Below are 17,755 nucleotides of genomic sequence, written 5' to 3'. Positions count from 1 at the left end.
CCGGAGACGGTGCGCCTCTTTACACCACCAGGTGGGGCTGTCACGGTTACACATTTAAGCTGACGATTAAATTGTGTTTTTTACATTGCACATTATTGGAATATTACAATTTGTATTTCTGTTTGCCTTTAAGGCTTCGTAATCACAAATTTCAAAAGGGCAGATATGATGAATAACGAAAGAAATCACTGACACATTTATTCATTTTTTCATCATCGTTTTCTTTCCTAGAAATGTACGACATAGCATAAATAGGTCATCTACAAGCTTTGTAGATGAGCTATTTATTTATTTATGAAAATGGACATGTTTGAACATGGAAACGATTGACAATCATGACAAAATAATTGCGATTATCTCATATGTGACCAGATTTGACTGAGAGCCTGCCATGCCATCGCCTCCAGCTTTTCACCAGAGAAAAACTTGTTTTTTTCTTTTTTTTCAAAATGAGTTAATAGCACATACTAGAGCATGTCTGAAATAAGTGTCAGAGATGAAATCGACATGCAAATATTAAATAAATGCTTAAACATGTAGCTAGGTATAATGTTAGAGACCACAGAAGTGAACCTTTCAAGCCTGTTTTCTCAACTCGATGTTTTCTGCAAGACATTACTATATAAGCCATATCTCCAAAACCGGTGGGTCAAACTGAACAACCAATAAGTCAATTTGAAGCTATGATTCCCTGCTTTCACATGACATGAAAAAAACGAAATTTCAAAAAATCCAATGGCAGTCCCTCAGTCAAATTTAGTCACATATTTATAATTGCGATTAGATGATTATGTAATAATTGCGACATCCCCACCACGAAGTGACGTGTTGGATGCTTGTAGATCAGCTATTTAAACGTAATATAGCGTGATAATTGTGACACCCCTACAAACCACCAGGTGGAGTGGGGGCGTGGCGGCCGCCGTCCCACACCTTCCCACGGATGTGCTGGAGAGGCTGCTGTTCCCCGGGGACTTCCCGTCCCGCATGGAGCGCCACCCCGGGGACTTCCAGGCCACGCCCAGCGTCCTGGAGCTGCCCGGCCTGGGGGGAAAACCCCTGCAGGGCCAGAGCGCCTCCCCCTGGACGGAGGTGGCCATGCACCTGGCTGAGGTGGCGCTGGATCCCGGACACTACTAGAACCTGTTACAAGCATTACATAAGACCTGAGGCACAAATGCCTTCTAAATCCTTACAGTTTTTTCTGAAAACCCTATGTTTCTATATCAGTGGTTATCAAACTATTTCATGTTAAGGACGCGAAGCACTCCCGCCTCCCAGTTCTTCTGCGTGTGTGTAGTGTCAACACACACACAAACACGTCACACACACACATGGTATGGAATAAAGTATGAATGGATATTTACAGGTCCATTTGGTTCCATTTGAGTTATGGGGGTTCGTTGCAAAAAACCCATTTGAGAACCACTCTGTGTACAGACATATTGATAATAGCCTGTCAACTGTCCTCACTGGTTTCACTGTACTACAGTATTCCTACAGGCTGTTGTGGATAAACTCACCCAAGCTGTGCTGCTCGTCCTACAAATCCATCCATCCAACTTCAACTGCTTATCCAGAGTCGGGTCCAACAGCTCCACCAGAGAGCAGCTCCAGAGCAACATCAGTAACTTCCTCCTGGGGGATCCCGAGGCCTTCCAAGGGCCAATCCTCCCCTTTGATCCTTGGTCTGCCACCGGGGCTCCTCCATGGCACGTGCAATGTTGCTTACAAATGAGACTCCATTTAAAAACGTAAACAGGCTTTCTAACGGTATTGTAGTTAACTTATTGCCAAGAAACATTATTGTTAAAGATGAAGTGCCGTGATCGTATATTTTTTCCAGTTTATCATGTATTTATGAGGTGACAGTACTTCATTAGACCCCTTGGAGTGGTTGTCATGTGCAATGATGTCTTCTCTTTGTATTTAGGGTTTCTTCCTGGAGGCAGTCAAACAAACGTGCCAATGAAAAAAAAGTGATAGTGACATCACAAAATCATCCCCTCCCCTAACCCTCCCCCTTTATCATACAACAACAGCTTGTGGGTGCGGCTTCAGTTCAGGTGGATCACTCAGCATCCATCATCAACCGGCAAGCCAGGCATACTTAATGAACTGGTGGGCGTTTCTACATAAAAACGACATTTTAACAAATACTGTACACTTCTTTTTTAAAGAATCTTCCTCCTTATATAATAATACCTGATGATCATGTTTTAGGGTGGAAAGAAATCACGGCACTCCATCTTTAAAATAGAGAAATGTTCTACCAAGCAGACTGTAAACTGTTTCATCTACTGAGGAATCTTGGTCTGTTCTTCGTGTTGCATTACCACCTGCTGACAATTAATTCATATAAAACACACCATCTGAGCCTAAATAAATAATAACCACACCATGTGATCTAATTAAAATGAACACCATGTGATCTTAATAAAAATAAACACCATTTTATCTAATTAAAAATAAACACCATGTGATCTAATTAAAAATAAACACCATGTGATCTAATTAAAAATAAATACCATGTGATCTAATTAAAAATAAACACCATGTGATGTTCTGCAGCTCTTTATTGATCTGTACAGATGTGTGCACACGGACCTACAATTAAACCACGCCCACTGATTGGTAGAGAGACCGCCTCAAACTTGTCAAGGACCTCCGACTTCCTGCGAGTGGCTACGAACCACCATCTGAAAGGATTCTGAGCCAATGCAAGGTTGTGTTGTCTATTTTGAAAATAATCTACAAGCTCACAACATGCGTTGAACGTGAGCTTGTAGATCGGCTGTTTTCAAAGAGCCAATGCACATAGGGTGCAGGTGATTGAGCTGATTTTGATGCTGTATTAAAAATACATTTCTGGGGACACCTGGAACCCCCTCCCAAGGACCCCTGGGGGTCCCCGGACACCACTTTGAGAACCACTGCCACCCCCCCTACACACACACACACACACACACAACCATAGACATATAAACATAGACGCCCTTTCCGGCTGTGCAGTGTATGTGCTCAAGGGCAAAACATTCCCGAGATTCCTTGCGAAGCACCGCGGAAGCATGAGTGTTCGTCACAGAGCGCATGTTCGGGTCTGTAAGTCCCGGAAAAGATGCGCTGTGATTGGCCAGTAATCACTTGAGTGGCAGCGTGAGGTAGCGTGCCTTCCACACTTCCGGCGTACTTCCTCTCCCAGTGTAAATTCTTCCGCCCCTCCTTCAACACACATCGCTCCAACGAACTGCAACGCCCAATGAGGCATCTAATTTAATATCTATGCACACAACACCCGACAAGTAGCGGTACAAACCAATCATTGCACAGGATCCATCTCATACATCATTCATGGGTCTCCACCAAAATGATGATAAAAATAACGTACAAAATTACCCAGTTATTAAAAATAGTCCCAATAAAGAACGGTATTAACGAACAGCGATTGTTTTGATTAGTGATGATGTAAAAAATACTCAATGGAGATATGAGCCCCCTTTTTGCAGTCACATGAAAATACTCCCCGGTTTGATATGTATCAGCACACGGACCCCCATTCAAACACCCTGTTTTAATCTCCCAAGGACCCCCTACACACTCTATACCGTAAAATCCTGTTGTTAAGTGTTAATGTGTTAAGACTCTCCGAGTGTCTCAGATGACCGTCAAAGGGTCCATCTTAGCTCCTATAATAACTATGGATCACTTATGCTGTGGACCCCCTGGAAACCCCCCTCAAGGACCCCGGGACCCCACGCCGACACCTCCAGAGATCTGCGAGATCTGTTCTTATATGCTCCGTTTATATCATATGAAAACACGCACGTTCTTTTTGTCGACTCCCTTCTATGCCCTTCGTGCATAGCGGCCATTTATTTATACGTTTTTATGACACAACTCCACTGAATGAGGTGTCACTGTGGCCTGTCGAGACGAACAGAGTAGATGCAGGTCAAGTGGGCACCTGGGCAAGTCATGGTGGCCCTGCCGCTGTTTGCATTAATCCATCCCGTCATTCTTTGATTTTATACGTTGGGTATTCAAAAAAAGCAGATATGCAGCTAAGCTTGCACATCTGCTATTCTTGGAAAAAAGAAAAAAAAGAAAAAACTTGAAAGTGTGAGAACTACGAATTTAGAAGGTTTTTTTGTAGAATAGGCTACACACCATCTGCACAGGCAAGGGACGAGCGGGCGACGGAGATATCACGCGAAAGATTGTTCTGATATGGAACGTCGTCCATTGCGTTGCGACGTAGCTTGATCAATCAAATAACCAATTAAATAGTAGCGTATAGATCTCAACTGTGATCGCGTTGAGACGTGGCTTGAACCAATCAAATAACCAATAAATAGTAGCATATATAGATCGCAGTACTTGCACGCTCTGCTTGTGCAAGTAATACATTGTAGTGTGTAGATCTCAACCAATAAAAGCGTTTGGGGCCCGCGAAACCTCGTTCAAACAGAGACTCTGCGAGCGAATATAGGAGGGACAACGTGCTCGCGGTACGTCAGGACAGTCTCATTGAAGAACATGTATTCTAATGAGATTCATCGTTGGCTCGCTCGCATCGCTGGCAGTGGATGGTGGCGTTAGCATTTGGTTGGTAGCTACGCTTAACTGTACAAAGGGATTTGTCCTCTAGGTCTTAATTTGTACACCAGGAGAACGATCCAAAACATGTGTCAAATATTCTGCATTCTCTGTTCTTTTATTCCTATTCCTCGTTCATACAGATTGATGCCTAAAGGGCCTTTCAAACGTGAAGCGATATAACACGTCTATAGTTCATTTTCAATAGTGAACTATAGTTCATTTTCAATGAACTATAGGCGCGGAGCACTGGGGAGCAGTCGCGGTGCGACAACGCAAGCGTATTTACGTGAGCGCGGTCCCGTGAATTTGTTGCACGCGTGCTCGTTTCGTGCACACGACTCACCAGACCTGGGTACTGTTTAGCTTTTTTTTCACGGTTGCGTTGTTGCGCCCCTCTTGAGCAGACCTGTCGTTGATTTAAACACCTGCGTTCCTCGCTTCCCATTTGAAAGGCACTTTATAGTCACAGGGAAGAATCGATCTGGTTCCTAATAAATAATGTCGTAAGGATGTATTCTCTCATTACACTTTTCGAAAAACATGGATTCTTTTTGGGGTGGGGTTGGGAGGGGAATAATGGCAAAATGTCGAGAAAAACCTCCGATCTATAACATCACAAATTCTGAGCTCGTAGATTGTGTATTTTCGCCGACTTTTTGTCTACATGGAAAAACCCAAAGCAGGGACGCCCCGGGGAATTAATGCGGTCGACTCCAACCCGAATCCAGCCACAAACTCATTATAATACCGAAAAGCATAGAAAAGAGAAGTCCGACGGAGCCTGGCTGGGTAGACAGAGGGGGGTCTCCACCATATTGTTGGCATTGTTGTCTAAACGTAGATAAGAAGCAGACAAAACACGTCCGGCGTAAACTATCCCCCCCACCCCTCAAAGAAAATTAAGAAAAAGAAAAGAATAAAGAAAAGAAAAACAGGAAGGTCTGTTTTGTTGGTCCGTCCCCGAAATGTGCCCTCCTTCCGTTTCCACTTCCTGTTTCTTCGTCATTTGTTTGTTTGTTTGTCTTTTTTTTTTAAGTTCCCGTCCAGAATTGAAGTCAACAATAGTCTGGCAGTACCTCCGTTGTTCCCTCACTCACTGACGGACTCCATCTCCCACGATGCACCCTGTGTCCGCTGGCCCCTTCCCTTCCTCCTCAGTACATTTTCTGTCGGCTGGGAAGCACCGCCTCCTTGAGGAAGGAAAAGACCAGTAGGATGCCGGACCGCTTCCCCCGCTTGCCCTTTGTGAAGTAATTTGACACCACATCATCTGGAAGAGAAGACACCGGGAACAGCGCACGTTAGCGGCAGGGCTGCTAATATAGTCTCGCGTAGCCAGACAACTACTCCACAATCTCCGAATGCTGGAACTACACCTCCCGAAATCTGCTTGTCATTTCCGTTCACAAACATATGTTTTAAAATATATTTAGAGCATTTTTCTAATTTATTATTTACATTTCTGCTAAGCAGCAAGCTATATATGCTTAGATGATTTATATATATATTAGGATAAATGTATGCATTATGTAAATATATGCAAGTCCAACAATAACGACATTATAAAAACACTTAACAACACCCCTCTGAAACAGTATTTGGGTTCATATATATCTTCTTCACAAAAGCAGTGTTTCCTGCAGGAAAAAGCATTGGCATGGTGCTGGGCACGGGGGGGGCCTTCTGGCGCACGGCCTAGATTAATTAATTAAGATTCATTTGGATTATTGCTCTTGTATTGCTATGGGGACACTGGGGAGGCACTGGGGTGGCACTGGGCAGACACTGGTGAGGACTTGGGGAGGCACTAGGCAGACACTGGGGAGGCACTTGGCGGACACTGGGGAGGCACTAGGGAGGCACTGGGGAGACTTTGGGCAGACACTGGGGAGGCACTGGGGAGACTTTGGGCAGACACTGAGGAGGCACTGGGGAGACTTTGGGCAGACACTGGGGACGCACTGGGGAGACTTTGGGCAGACACTGAGGAGGCACTGGGGAGACTTTGGGCAGACACTGGGGACGCACTTGGCAGACACTGGGGAGACGATAATATTTACGATATTTTAAACACAAAATTATTTTCCAGACAATTGACCGATATTTTTTTTCAAGATTTAATTTTTCCGTTGCTCCAGACTTTATGACAAAAGCATTTGAAAATTGCGAGAGGCAACTGTCTGGCCACACGACTTGACATAAGTTCTTGTTAGTGTCCGCTACGGCTATCTCTAGGGTGACTTGACGTCAAGTTCTTGTTAGCGTCTGCTATGGCTAGCTCAAGGGTGACTTGACGTCAAGTTCTTGTTAGCATCGACTATGGCTATCTCTAGGGTGACGTGACGTTAAGTATCCAGTCTTCCAGTGAACTTGACGGCAGCCAGACGCTCACCTCCTTGCTGGACGGTGGACGGAAGCACGTTTTCTCCAGCCGAGAGCGACACGAAGAAGGAGAAGGGAATGATCCACAGGCAGATGGTGAAGTATGCCAACACCTGCAATCGGGAAGAACGAGTGGGTTAATGACTGCACAACAAAACCTGTAAACAGGAAGACAACACAACCAAGGACTATGGTGCATTTATACTCTCGTATAACGCTGTCATCACATGCTGACAATAGATCAATTTCAAAGTTACAATGCGTTGCATCATGACCTTGTAGATAGGAACTTTTTGACTATAGATGTAAATTAGCTATTACTTTTTAGAAACAGCCCAATGCACACCTCGAAAGGTTGGTGACAGGTGCGTTAGGACTAATGGTCTATTCATACTCCAGTTTTAGGCGATAAGGGGACCACCGAAAACTACAACATGACGTCACTGAGCCGCGGTGATAAGAGACTCATCGCTCACCCAAACACGTCTGTTTTTACTAAAACTACAACATGACATCCCTGAGTCGCAGTGATAAGATTCTCACCCAAACACATCTCTCTGTTTTTACTAAAAACTACAACATGACATCCCTGAGTCGCAATGATAAGAGACTCACCCAAACTCATCTCTGTTTTCACTCAAAACTACAACATGGCGCCACTGAGCCGCGGTGATATGAGACTCACCGCTCACCCAAACACATTTCTCTGTTTCCTTATCACCAAAAAACTGGCATATGTATAGGCCTCAAAGGTTTCATTCTAAAACGGTTAGTTCCAATACTTGATGCTGATTGGCTGACACGCCTCTCAGCGCAGCCTTAATAAATTACCCCGGTAACCTGAGACCTCTTGGCTTATTATCTTACCTCTGAGAATGGATAATATTCTTCTGCAAAGTACTGGAAGGCCATGTAATGATTCGCCACCACCAGCACTGAGGACGACGCACACACGCACGCACACACGCACGCACACGCACACGCACACACACGCACACACACAATGTGAAGACATTGAGGGCGGGATAATAAGCCTAGTACCTTGGCAGAGTTCTTTTTAGCCTGCTCTGAAGAAGGCTGTTTGCCAAAACGCATCAGTGTTCTCAGATAAACATGAGGAAATTGCATCAGAGCCAGTCTTGCATCTTTTATTTTGGAGTGCTGCTTGTTTGTTTGTGAGTTAAACCTTGGCTCGAGTACTTAGCAATTGTTGTGTGAAATGTCGAGTCATTTGAAGTTTGCATGTGCTGTGAGACATGAGCAGGGCTGGACGGGGTCAAAAGTTCGGCACTGATATGGCACGCAGATGGCAGAGACTCTACCGCCCCGCTCCGTCGAGGCACGCACAAACAAACGAGCCTCAATACCACCAGTTCTGGGCCGTCCGCTGGCCAAGTGGACGGCGCAAGCCACATATAGGCTTTGGCCTGACAGCATGTTCCCGTTCATAACGACCTTTGCTGCATGTCTCTCCCCTTCTCTCTCTCCCTCTGTCCTGTCTCTCTTCACTTGATACTATCAAAAAATAAATAAATAAAATGCCAGTTTTACTTAACTCCATGGCAATCATCTTGGATTAGTGTAGTAGCTGGATTCTTACCACAGGACAGGATGAAGCTAGTTGCACATTCTCTCCACAGGACAGCATAGTTCGGTTAATAAATAAGTTAACTAGTTATTAAGTTAGTTAGTTCTTACCACAGGAGAGGATGAAGTTGGGCGAGCTGAGCAGGATGTAAGGGAAGGTCTGCAGCAGACCAAAGTACACCAGGTTGGTGAACAGCCCCACTCCCACCATGAAGGCTGGGAAGCTTTCAAACAGGTAGAGGCCTGATAGAACCCCTGTAGAAAACTAAAGACAATATATACACCATTAATACACAGAACACCTGTAGAAAACTAAAGACACATTATATACACCATTAATATGCAGAACACCTGTAGAAAACTATACAACATATACACCATTTAACCCCGGGGGCCTGGCCTGGCCCCAACCTTCCGTGCTGGAAAACCGCACATGTTACACATGTTCAGGGGTGGCCTGAGGAATCTGGAGGCCGGTTTCATGACCAAATGAGGCCCCCATATATACCTATGACATACGTGTAATGACTCAGGCGTATTGACACATAGTGGTGGGGTGTTGAATGTCGCCTGGCGGTCAGTCATAGCTCGGACTCGGAGGCCCGTTTCAGTTGAAACTGGTGAAACATAGCAAAGGCCTCCTATGCACATGTTGTAAGCTTGTAGATCAACCGTTTATACAATTTCTGCACAATTTTGTCACTTTATTGGTTTTATATTATTCGTCAAATCTGCCTTGTTCCAATTTGTGATTACGAAGCCTAAAAGGCAAACAAAAATACAAATTGTAACATTCCCAATGGTCAATGCAAATGGCACAATTGAATCGTTAATCGCAATTATTTGTTTGGCAATGAATTGTCAACTTAAGTGTAATCGTGACATCCCTAATATCATGTACTTGATACAGTAGTTAACAGTAGAGTCACATACTCACCAATATCATGTACTTTATGATTCTACTGGTGGCCACTGTGTATTCTTCTATCAGCTCAGCCAGATAGTACAGACCAGCAGCTGAAACATACAACGATGAACAACACGTTTAAACAGATACAGTACTCTGATCTCGGATCTTAATGCTTGCTGTAGCAGTCGTACCCACAATCAAATCTGGGGGGGGGGGCTGTCAGTCAGCACTTGCTGACTGACATAAACCTGCCCTCCGCCCCCCCATCCCCGAGCCCCTACCTATAGTATTAAAAGGGTACTGAAAATGGACTGAACTTTGGACTTTGCACTATTACATTGCACCAGCACTATGCACTTTGGGTTATTGTACAGTATGGTTATTTATTTGTATGCCAGAGGTGAAGCTCTAAACTGAATTTTGTTTTTGTTGTTTCATGCAAGCAATGACAATAAAGATCTATCTATCCATCTATCTAAAAATGTAGCAATGTTTCAACAACATGAGCTACTCATCAAATTGACAAACTTTAATAAATACATTCCAAATTATAATTATTTAGTAATACTATGACAAAACGAACAGCCATAGATTTCCCCACACTACTGTAAGTCAAGTCACGTCCAAAACACACAGACTTTAAAACCAACACACATCACATTCATAATGCTACTAATTTAACTTACATTTTTGTTAAACAACTACATTACTTAATTTACAAGAAGTCTACTGAGAATGTAGAATAATTGTTATTTTGATCAAAGTTTGCCTGTTATCTCTCCTAATGGTACCAACATCAATTCCGTACGGAATTGTGGACAAAACCCAAAATCTTAACCAATGATAACAATAATATTCTATTATAATAGAATTCTAATATAAGTTTTGGGCTACATGTCATCAACCGTCATCAACTGGTGGTCCCGTGGCTCAAATGCCCGAATAAATAATGGACCTTATTGCTATGAAAAGGGTTGAAAACCACTGATGAGAGGAGCGGAGGTTATTCCAGGTGGCGTGGTTGGAGAGGTCAAAACAGTGGGAGGACAGACAGACAAGGTGACTGACAGCTGTCACAGAGACACTGAGAGACTCAGGAGGAAGGGCAGAGAGGCCTCCAGCGAGCACTGCCCTGAACTTTTCACCTCCTTCACCCGCACGACTCACAAGCCCGAGGGCAGCCACGTCACCGCGACTATAGTCCACAGTGGGTTCGAATAGGGAGCTGCATCACCGCGACTATAGTCCACAGTGGGTTCGAATAGGGAGCTGCATCACCGTGACTATAGTCCACAGTGGGTTCGAATAGGGAGCTGCATCACCGCGACTATAGTCCACAGTGGGTTCGAATAGGGAGCTGCATCACCGTGACTATAGTCCACAGTGGGTTCGAATAGGGAGCTGCATCACCGTGACTATAGTCCACAGTGGGTTCGAATAGGGAGCTGCATCACCGCGACTATAGTCCACAGTGGGTTCGAATAGGGAGCTGCATCACAGCGACTATAGTCCACAGTGGGTTCGAATAGGGAGCTGCATCACCGTGACTATAGTCCACAGTGGGTTCGAATAGGGAGCTGCATCACAGCGACTATAGTCCACAGTGGGTTCGAATAGGGAGCTGCATCACCGCGACTATAGTCCACAGTGGGTTCGAATAGGGAGCTGCATCACCACGACTATAGTCCACAGTGGGTTCGAATAGGGAGCTGCATCACCGCGACTATAGTCCACAGTGGGTTCGAATAGGGAGCTGCATCACCGCGACTATAGTCCACAGTGGGTTCGAATAGGGAGCTGCATCACCGTGACTATAGTCCACAGTGGGTTCGAATAGGGAGCTGCATCACAGCGACTATAGTCCACAGTGGGTTCGAATAGGGAGCTGCATCACCGTGACTATAGTCCACAGTGGGTTCGAATAGGGAGCTGCATCACCGTGACTATAGTCCACAGTGGGTTCGAATAGGGAGCTGCATCACAGCGACTATAGTCCACAGTGGGTTCGAATAGGGAGCTGCATCACCGCGACTATAGTCCACAGTGGGTTCGAATAGGGAGCTGCATCACCAGGACTATAGTCCACAGTGGGTTCGAATAGGGAGCTGCATCACCAGGACTATAGTCCACAGTGGGTTCGAATAGGGAGCTGCATCACCGCGACTATAGTCCACAGTGCAGTGATGTAAATACTGTAGGTTTTCAATCTAATGAGTGCAGGGGTGGTCTCACTTCAGCAAGTCATATTTTGTCATTTTTACAAATTGCAGCAACTCCCATTTCATTTTTTTCATGGTTAAAATGTGGTTATATTCATGTAGAAATGTATCCGAAAGAAATCAACCACAATACCAAATCTGCAAAGATCTTTGCAAACAACAGTGCAAAGTATGCAGAACAGTAAATAACGTAAATATAATAGCACCAAAATAAAGTAAAATATAAATGAATTACTTTGTGGTGCACTCAGTGAGCTAAATTAAGTATGGTGCATTTATAATGCACTGCAGCACAGCTCAATTTAAGTGACTCATTGTCAAATATAAATGGTTTGTGCATTTGGGACTCCATTGTTCAATCCATGATCTGGATTAAAAACTGAAAAAGAATAAAGTATCTGTAGCACTTGTTCCGTCTATAAAGTATTGTACTTCATTGACTCACCACATTCATTCACCACAACGCACGCAACAGAAACATACATTCCCCTAAACCTAAATCTTTCTGTCGGAGGCAGCGCCGTTTAGATGAGAGAGTTGCGACAACTCCGTTCACTGTTTATTCATGGAGCTGCATGACAAACTCAACGCTATGTTGTCATCACTCTCTCTCTCTAAACGGCTCTGGTCTCGAGGCTGGGCTCCGCTCTCCGCATGTCACCGCTCAGCGCTAGTCTCCGAGCAAGATGGCGGCGCCCGTCAGACAGTGTTATTATTACAAACTAGTGGTTCTACAACGATTCGTACGTGGATTTTAGTGTATATAATACATATATAATTAGTATTTGGATATATTTGGATTTTAGTGTATATAATACATATATATATACATATATATATATATCCTATATAACATACTGTAGGATGAGGTCGGAAGCGGCCATGCAAAAATGATCGTGTCCGTGAATTATTGTTTTACGGCATTTTTTTTCCGGGATTTATTTTCACGGTGGATTATTATTACTGTACAATACATGATGGGTACAGTAGTGCGTCCTGTGGGTGCAGAGGTTGTTTATATATACTTATATATACTGCGTTTTGGGACGCAAAACGCAGGCTATTTTAATCTCTGCTATCTCAAGTAGGGATGTGAGTAGGGGTGGGTCCCGAGCCTCGGGACCAAGTATGTACCGAACCGAACGTACTGGGGTACCGGGTACCCATTACAATAATTTGATTTCGGTTCTCTATCGGTCACACGCTATTTATTTATTTTCCACCCTTTTGATAAATGCGCATCAGCGACGCGTTGTGGGCTTGTGGCTTGCAGAGGCGGAGCTATCTCTCTGCATAGAGTTGTCGAGGAGTGTAGAGACAGAGAGACGCGCTGTGCAGAGAAGCATTGAGCAACATATATTATTAAAGTTTCTTAAATGTAATTTTCAAGTGAAAGGAAACTTTTAAGAGAGGGGACAGGAGTCTTGCGCCTTGCTGCCCGAGTTGTCTCAGGCAGCAGGGCGAAAAAACAAGAAAAACAACAAATGATAGCCTACTCTGGCAGCCCAACATGACTGTCATGATTATCATGACAGTCATGGTGCAACTGCAGCCTGTTTTACGCAATAGCTACATTTACAGTCCAAACGTGTATATAAACATTCCGATTTCAAAGATAAAGTCCTCGCCACATGTGCCACGGGTGTTAGAAATTTGCTGGTACAGCGATTAGCATTGTTGCATCCCGCGTTGTGTAATAAAAAGCAATTTTATCCGAGTGCCCCGGCTACTTTTCTCAAACGGGGTTCGTTTTGGAAATTCACAGTTGCACACCGGGAGCGCACTGCAGGCCTATTAGTCTGTAGGAGTGGCGCGCTATGAACTTGTAGGTCTGCTATTTTTGAAAAATCTTAAAAATGCGGCACAAATCTTTGAATAGGTATATATTCTTTCAGAGCGAACGTTTTTTCTTTTTTTTTTACATCAGGCCTAAATGGGTTAAAGTTTAAGCACCACAGCTTCTGCAGCTACACCCATTATAAAAAAAAGAAATAAAAAAGATTTTGCTACATGTATAGCAACAACTAATGAGACACGTTAGACAGAGGTAGCTCACTGATTGAAAGGTATAACAAAGTATGGGTAACAGGTCTAAATCGGTTATCTACAAGCTTGCAATACAAGATAAGCTACATCTGGTATATTCTTCTATAGCCCTAAGAGCTACGATGATGTTTTTTATGATCCATGTACTGTGTACACTGAACTCTCTATGACCTGCTAATTAAACAACATTATTATGTAATGTCCACACACACACACACACACACACACACACACAGCTGTCTCCTCTGTCAAAGCTTAGATATACAGAAAAATGAATGATGAAAATAACATTGCACATATACAAGCTTAGCAAAGGCTAGTAGATTTTCAACAGATGAATTCACGTCAGTGGTTTTCATACCGTTTCATATCAAGGTCCATTATTGTCTCCACCAGGCCGAAGGCATGGGGAGAGAGTATGTTTTGCACTCCGTCGGTGTGTGTGTGTGTGTGTCCGTCTGTTACCAGCTATTCTCCGGCATCGTTAACCCAGTCGATGCCAAATTTTACACACACAAACTCCCTGGATGCCAACAATGAACCTCTGCCCCAAAAAATTCTGTCTGTTATAGCGCCACCAGGAGGCCGACTTTTGAAAAACATTTTTTATATATATTACTCCTCCAGATTCTGTCCAAAAATCACGCAAATCATTACACACTATCGCTATAGCGTTCAAGACGGATCTGTCTGATATTTCAGATTACATCCCAATTGGCTAACATTGGCTTTCAAAGTTTGCAGGATTGGACCGTTTTGAACAAAAAGCCTCAACTCATGAATGGAACGTGCAATTTACGTGAAATCTTCTAGGCTGAGGAATATATCCCACCCTTTTCACATTGCCCTTTTATAGCGCCACCAACAGGTGGATTTTTGCTAAACACATTTTTGGAACAAAATGCCTCAAATCATTTTGCCATCCAAGAAGAAATGTCACCCTTTTCACATTGGCCTATTATATCACCACCAGGAAGCCACAGCCTGACCTGCCCTGGTGGAGACCTGTGCCCCGAGGGGCACTTTATCTAGTTTATTCTACATTTGAGCCACGGACCACCATTTCATGAAATGTAGACTCTCAGACCCAAAACTAAAGAACATTTTGTTGTCGTTGGATAAGATTTTGCCCACAATTCCATGCTGTATTGATGTTGCTACATTAGTATAGAGAACAGGCAAACGTTGATCAAATATAATAATTCTTCTACATTCTCTAATTGTGTAGACTACTTGTAAATTAAGTAATGCAGATGTTGAACAATAATTTAACTCTTGAGAGAGTAAAATTAAACAAAATGGATCCATAAAGGTCCATTTGGTGACACTGTCAAAGTTAAATCACTGTTTACTTCCTATATCGGTTATATCAATATATCAATAATCAAATAATATAATCCACCACTCGAGGGAGGGGGAAGAGAGCTACAGATCTCACTTGCTCAAGATAGTGAGCTGGAGTGAAGGAACATTTGTTTTGTTAACCAGCGCTGACATGCATGACCAAAGTGAAGAGATTGAAGTGACTGGAAACAAATATATATATATCCAGATCTGAACGACTACCTTTAGGCACACAGGCGCCAACCTGGGCACAGGGGAGGGTGATCACGATTCACGGTCAAGTGCAAGAGAGAGGATGTTTATTTTAAAGTTAAATATTCAAAACATATTTTATTTTTAGTTTTAATAATTCTTATCCCACGATTTTGTAACCCATTTTTCACCCCTGTGTCAATTATCTAATGTTATCCTGGGCTCTACACACCCTCCGCCAACCTGGGGAGAGCAACGGACTTCCTTCATGCAAGAGTGTCCAAGTTGCTCCAAGTTGCACCTGACAGGGGGGACTTTCCCTGGCCGGATGTAGCGCGTGGAAGGAACACATTCTTCCAACCAGTTCCTTTCCCCTCCACCCCGGCTGGCCAGGCTGAGGCAGTTTAGAGATCAGGATTACTGCATGTTTTTGTGAGGGTACCTACCCTAGGGGACACGGGGAGAACATGCAAACTCCACACATAAAGGCCCTTTCGCCAACCTTTCTTTCTAAACATATTTTAGTCGGTTAAATGAAGTCCCATCACACATAGGTACTTCACATCCCCTCACAGGCCCATTTGGTTAAACTTGAACAATCTCAAGAGTCAACTAAAAGACCTTGTTGTTTCCATAAAAACAAATTAACCTACTACTACTGCTGCTGCTAATAATAATACTATAAAATATTAAAATAATGAATAATACAATTGCATTACAAAGCATACACCGATGACAGAGGAAACCATGCAAGGCACCAACCTGCTCATCGGAAGCAATTAGGGGTTCAGATACTTTTTCAGAGTCGGTCTACTGTATAACTATAAACTGCGTTTAAAATGCACCCTTCTTCTTCTGTCGTATGTCCTTTCAGTCCAGTGTGTCATCGTCTAGGTCAATTAACCCACGGTCACCATTCGGTGGCCGGTATATGGGGCAGCTGATCAGCACGTGTTCCACAGTCTGTAAGGGTGCCCACATTCTCAGTGGGCACCGTCTGTACACATTTCTGCATTGCTGCACCAAAACGTCCCACACCTGTCCTAAAGGCGGTTGAGGGTTGTCCACTCCCTGCACCATATTTTATCTTTTATCTCTATCCATGTCATTTAATGTTCTGATTAATTGAGTACAAAGGACCCGCTTTCATGGTTTTTAAATCCTCTTAGCAGACCTTGTATTGAACTGTACTTTCCTGCAAACTGCAGGAAAAAAACTTATTCAAATCAACATAATGCAACAGGTAGACAATGAACCATATCATCATCCGTCTAAAACAATCCAATATTATGAACAATAATAATCTGTATATTGAAGCTACTACATTAAAAAGGCATTGTTAGAAGACACTTACAGATATACCGGTATATCATGAATGTATATAGATTATTAGCATAACCTGCTGTCTGTCTGTGCACATTGAGCTTGGATACGTGGCCACGACTGACGTGGACTCACTGTTGTTTACCTGCGCGCGCGTGCGTGTGTGCGCGTGCGTGTGCTCAGTATAAATGTCATATCATAATGAATGAGTAGGAGTAGGACAGACTCTGTACTGTATTAACTGTGAGAGTGTGTAAACACATGACGGGACCATTTGGTTACATCATGTGTTGTTACAGTTACAGACAGGCACAGAAACACGATATTGTCGACAATAATATCGATCATGACCGATCGATGAGGACGTAAAGGGAACGCACGCGCGCAGACATACACACACACACAAAGTCATACACACAGTCACACACACACTGTGTAGACTTAGGTATATGACTAGCTTAGCGTCATTAGCAGCATTAGCAGTGTTTACATGCCACTCACCTATAGCCAGCGTGACGAAGCTTATCTGGACGACCAGAGACAGCCAGCTCAGCAGATATATGAACCACATGATGCCTGACACACATGTAGAATAGTACCAATAACAGACATATATATATATATAAACACAGAGGAAGGAGGGTTAGCCAGCAGGCTAAATGCTAAGACCGTTCACTGTAGTTCCTCTGACTGGCTTCTTCCTTCCTGTGTGACGTACAGAAGCAGAGGAGAGAAGAGGAGACTCTGGGTGTGTGCTGGAGGTTACAGCGCCCGCTCTGGTGATGATAAGTGCAGCTTTGTTTTGTTCATCTTTCCCATCTTAATGTGCAACATTGTTTTCTCAACAGTAAACAAACCAATGAACATACAGTTTACAGTAGAAGTGTGTTGGGTATCTGCACATTTATGAAGTGACAATTTAAGGACTTTTGTCACCTTTTTATTACCAAAATGGCCAAATTGTCAAAAATGTACGTAATAAAGAGGCAAATATTGTGAAGACAGCCGATCTACAGGCTCACAACACACTAAATGTAATGCCTAATAGCGTGTTAATTCTCATATGGATAATGAGCACCTTATCAATCAGGGCTTTTATCGAGCCCACTATTGAGCTTTTTCCAATATTTTGTGGAATGACGGGAGACGACAA

General features: G+C 43.5%; 1 protein-coding gene across 1 annotated transcript; it reads right to left on the bottom strand.

The window, feature by feature from the left end:
• Window positions 1–2,558: 2,558 nt before the first annotated feature.
• Window positions 2,559–17,291, bottom strand: tex261 (testis expressed 261). The gene is made up of 6 exons (XM_080792093.1): window positions 17,104–17,291; window positions 9,506–9,585; window positions 8,680–8,833; window positions 7,849–7,916; window positions 6,992–7,094; window positions 2,559–5,869 (listed from the first exon to the last, which is right to left on the bottom strand). Exons 1-6 carry the CDS (start codon window positions 17,171–17,173, stop codon window positions 5,754–5,756), a joined length of 591 nt encoding a protein of 196 aa, XP_080648219.1. The 5' UTR covers window positions 17,174–17,291; the 3' UTR covers window positions 2,559–5,753.
• Window positions 17,292–17,755: the final 464 nt, after the last annotated feature.

This window comes from Protomyctophum bolini (genome assembly GCF_963924005.1).
Source record: "Protomyctophum bolini genome assembly, chromosome: 20".
Taxonomy (NCBI): Eukaryota; Metazoa; Chordata; class Actinopteri; order Myctophiformes; family Myctophidae; genus Protomyctophum; species Protomyctophum bolini.
The sequence above is the reverse complement of the archived record's forward strand: the minus strand, read 5'-3'. Positions and strand labels throughout refer to the sequence as shown.